General features: G+C 60.7%; 2 protein-coding genes across 2 annotated transcripts in view; both read right to left on the bottom strand.

The window, feature by feature from the left end:
- Nucleotides 1-687: 687 nt before the first annotated feature.
- On the bottom strand, nt 688-1,364 carry GUITHDRAFT_122947 (hypothetical protein; the record flags this gene model as incomplete). Its single annotated transcript, XM_005817766.1, has 2 exons — nt 688-1,069; nt 1,132-1,364. 2 exons carry the CDS (start codon nt 1,362-1,364, stop codon nt 688-690), a joined length of 615 nt encoding a protein of 204 aa, XP_005817823.1.
- Nucleotides 1,365-1,787: 423 nt separating this feature from the next.
- GUITHDRAFT_122946 (hypothetical protein) overlaps nt 1,788-2,119 on the bottom strand; it is a gene marked incomplete at both ends in the record, with an annotated part of 1,288 nt that continues 956 nt past the window's right edge. Inside the window, 3 exons of the mRNA XM_005817765.1 lie at nt 1,788-1,820; nt 1,884-1,966; nt 2,027-2,087. Coding sequence (XP_005817822.1) covers nt 1,788-1,820; nt 1,884-1,966; nt 2,027-2,087 — 177 coding nt within the window. The remainder of the gene's footprint in view (nt 1,821-1,883; nt 1,967-2,026; nt 2,088-2,119) is intronic.

The raw sequence follows: 2,119 nt of genomic DNA, 5'->3' as shown, positions 1-2,119 counted from the left end.
AAAGGAAAAAAAAAAAAAAAAAAGAAGGAAATGGTTCCTACCCGATAGTTTGCAGAACAACTTGTCCTGGGTGCGCTACTGACTCCTTGACTCGAAGCTCCGAGTCTGCAGTGTGAGACGTGAGAGTCCCCTGCTGCTACGCACGTCCTACCAGCCGCTCAGCCTCACATCATGATACTCGCCCACACACAAGACATGCCCGTCATGCGCATGCAACATCGAAACAATGCTACGTCCAACGCCTTGTATCTCTAGTTTCATTCTCATCAAAGCCTACTTCGGTAGTATTAGGTCCCCGCCGCACGCTCGACCTCGTTGGAGGCTCATCTTGCATGCCCAGGCCGGTCCCAAGGCTGCAGCGACACTAGAGCCCTATCAGACCACGTCACCTCCGCATCAGGCCCTTCTGACCTCCCCGCGTAGGCAAGCCAGTCTCCAGCCTAGAGCGCCGCGCTCTGCGAGCGTCGTCTAGGACGAATCCAGACCAGCTCTCGCAAGGCAGCTCGGGCACCCAGCGGCACCCAGCCGCCGAGCGCCGCCCACGCGAGATCCGCTGCCTGCCCTCTCGCTCTGCACGCTCTCCCGTGCGTACCCTCTGATCGTTCATACTGTACAGCTGGTGTATCGACGTCATCGCCGCCTTGGCGCTGGTGCGCTGACATGGACCCGCAGACCGCCAGCCCGCTCTCACACTCCCTCGCTCTGCTCCCTCCTGGTGGATGTCAGCCTGGTCCGCCTCACGTCTACCCCGCCCCTCTGCGCCGTCGCCTGCTTCAGCTTCCGCACGCTCTCCGGCCTCAGGATCTTGGAGATCGCCGACCGGCTCCGGCCGAAGATCGCCGCGATCTCCGTCTGGCTCATCCATGTCGTGGTCTCGTAGAGCTCGATGATCTCCAGCTTCTGCATGAGCGACAGCTTGGACTTGCCGTGACAAGCCTTGCTGTGCGCTCCCCGCTCCTCCTCCGTCCAGGCTCGCCTCTTGCGGGGCCCGACAAGGCCGTCCAAGTCCGTGAGGGCGGCGACAGCCCCGGGGCTTCCTCCGCTCCCCCTCCCCGATCCGGCTCGGCCGCTGACGGCTCCAGCGGCTCCAGCCAGCAGCAGCTCTCAAACTCCTCTCCGCCCCCTCCCCACTCCTTGTCCGACCATCTCAGGCTCAGGCTGCTCGCCTCGGGCCCCGAGCTCGCCGGCGACGAGGGCGTGTGAGGAGCCTCCTCGGACGCGGAAGGAGTGCCGATCAGGTCCCAAGCATCGAGAGGCCATCGGTGATAGGACAGTCGGAGCAGGTCGTCGTCCTCCGGCTCCGGAAGCAGAGCGGCAGCGAGCTCGGAGGAGGAGGGAGCACGTGGGAGGCAGCAGGGAAGCATTCAGAGGATGTCAGTGCCCGGGAGGGTTTCTTTTTAACGCACCCTACTACTCCCCGACATGGGGAAGCAGTCACGCGAGTTTCGGAGGCCTGGCTGGTGGTCGACTACCCCCTACCCCCTATGCAGGTGATGAAATCACCCGTAGCATCGAGTACCCCTACCCGCGCAGCTTGTACGGGCGGGCACCGGTGTATCAAAATACAGCTTTACTACAAGATGTTCACTTTCTGCGGCAAAAAAAGGAAGATGATTCCGAGTCGGTTCACATCTGCTGATTGTCGGACTTGGTTCTTCGGATCGGCAGTGCTTGTTTTTCAACAGCTGCTGCGGTTAAGTTTCCCGCGCTCCGGCTTGTCAACTTCTGTCCTGAGGCGCGCTCACGAGCAGTTGTGACTCGTGACCTGCTCTGGATAAGGGTAGCGGCTATCTGACCTCCTTGACCTCGAAGCTCCGAGTCTGCAGTGTGAGACGTGAGAGTCCCCTGCTGCTACGCACGTCCTAGCAGCCGCTCAGGCTCACATCATGATACTCGCCCACACACAAGACATGCCCGTCATGCGCATGCAACATCGAAACAATGCTACGTCCAACGCCTTGTATCTCTAGTTTCATTCTCATCAAAGCCTACTTCGGTAGTATTAGGTCCCCGCCGCACGCTCGACCTCGTTGGAGGCTCATCTTGCATGCCCAGGCCGGTCCCAAGGCTGCAGCGACACTAGAGCCCTATCAGACCACGTCACCTCCGCATCAGGCCC

This window comes from Guillardia theta (genome assembly GCF_000315625.1).
Source record: "Guillardia theta CCMP2712 unplaced genomic scaffold GUITHscaffold_586, whole genome shotgun sequence".
Classification (NCBI taxonomy): Eukaryota; class Cryptophyceae; order Pyrenomonadales; family Geminigeraceae; genus Guillardia; species Guillardia theta.
This window is presented reverse-complemented; position numbering and strand designations above follow the sequence as displayed.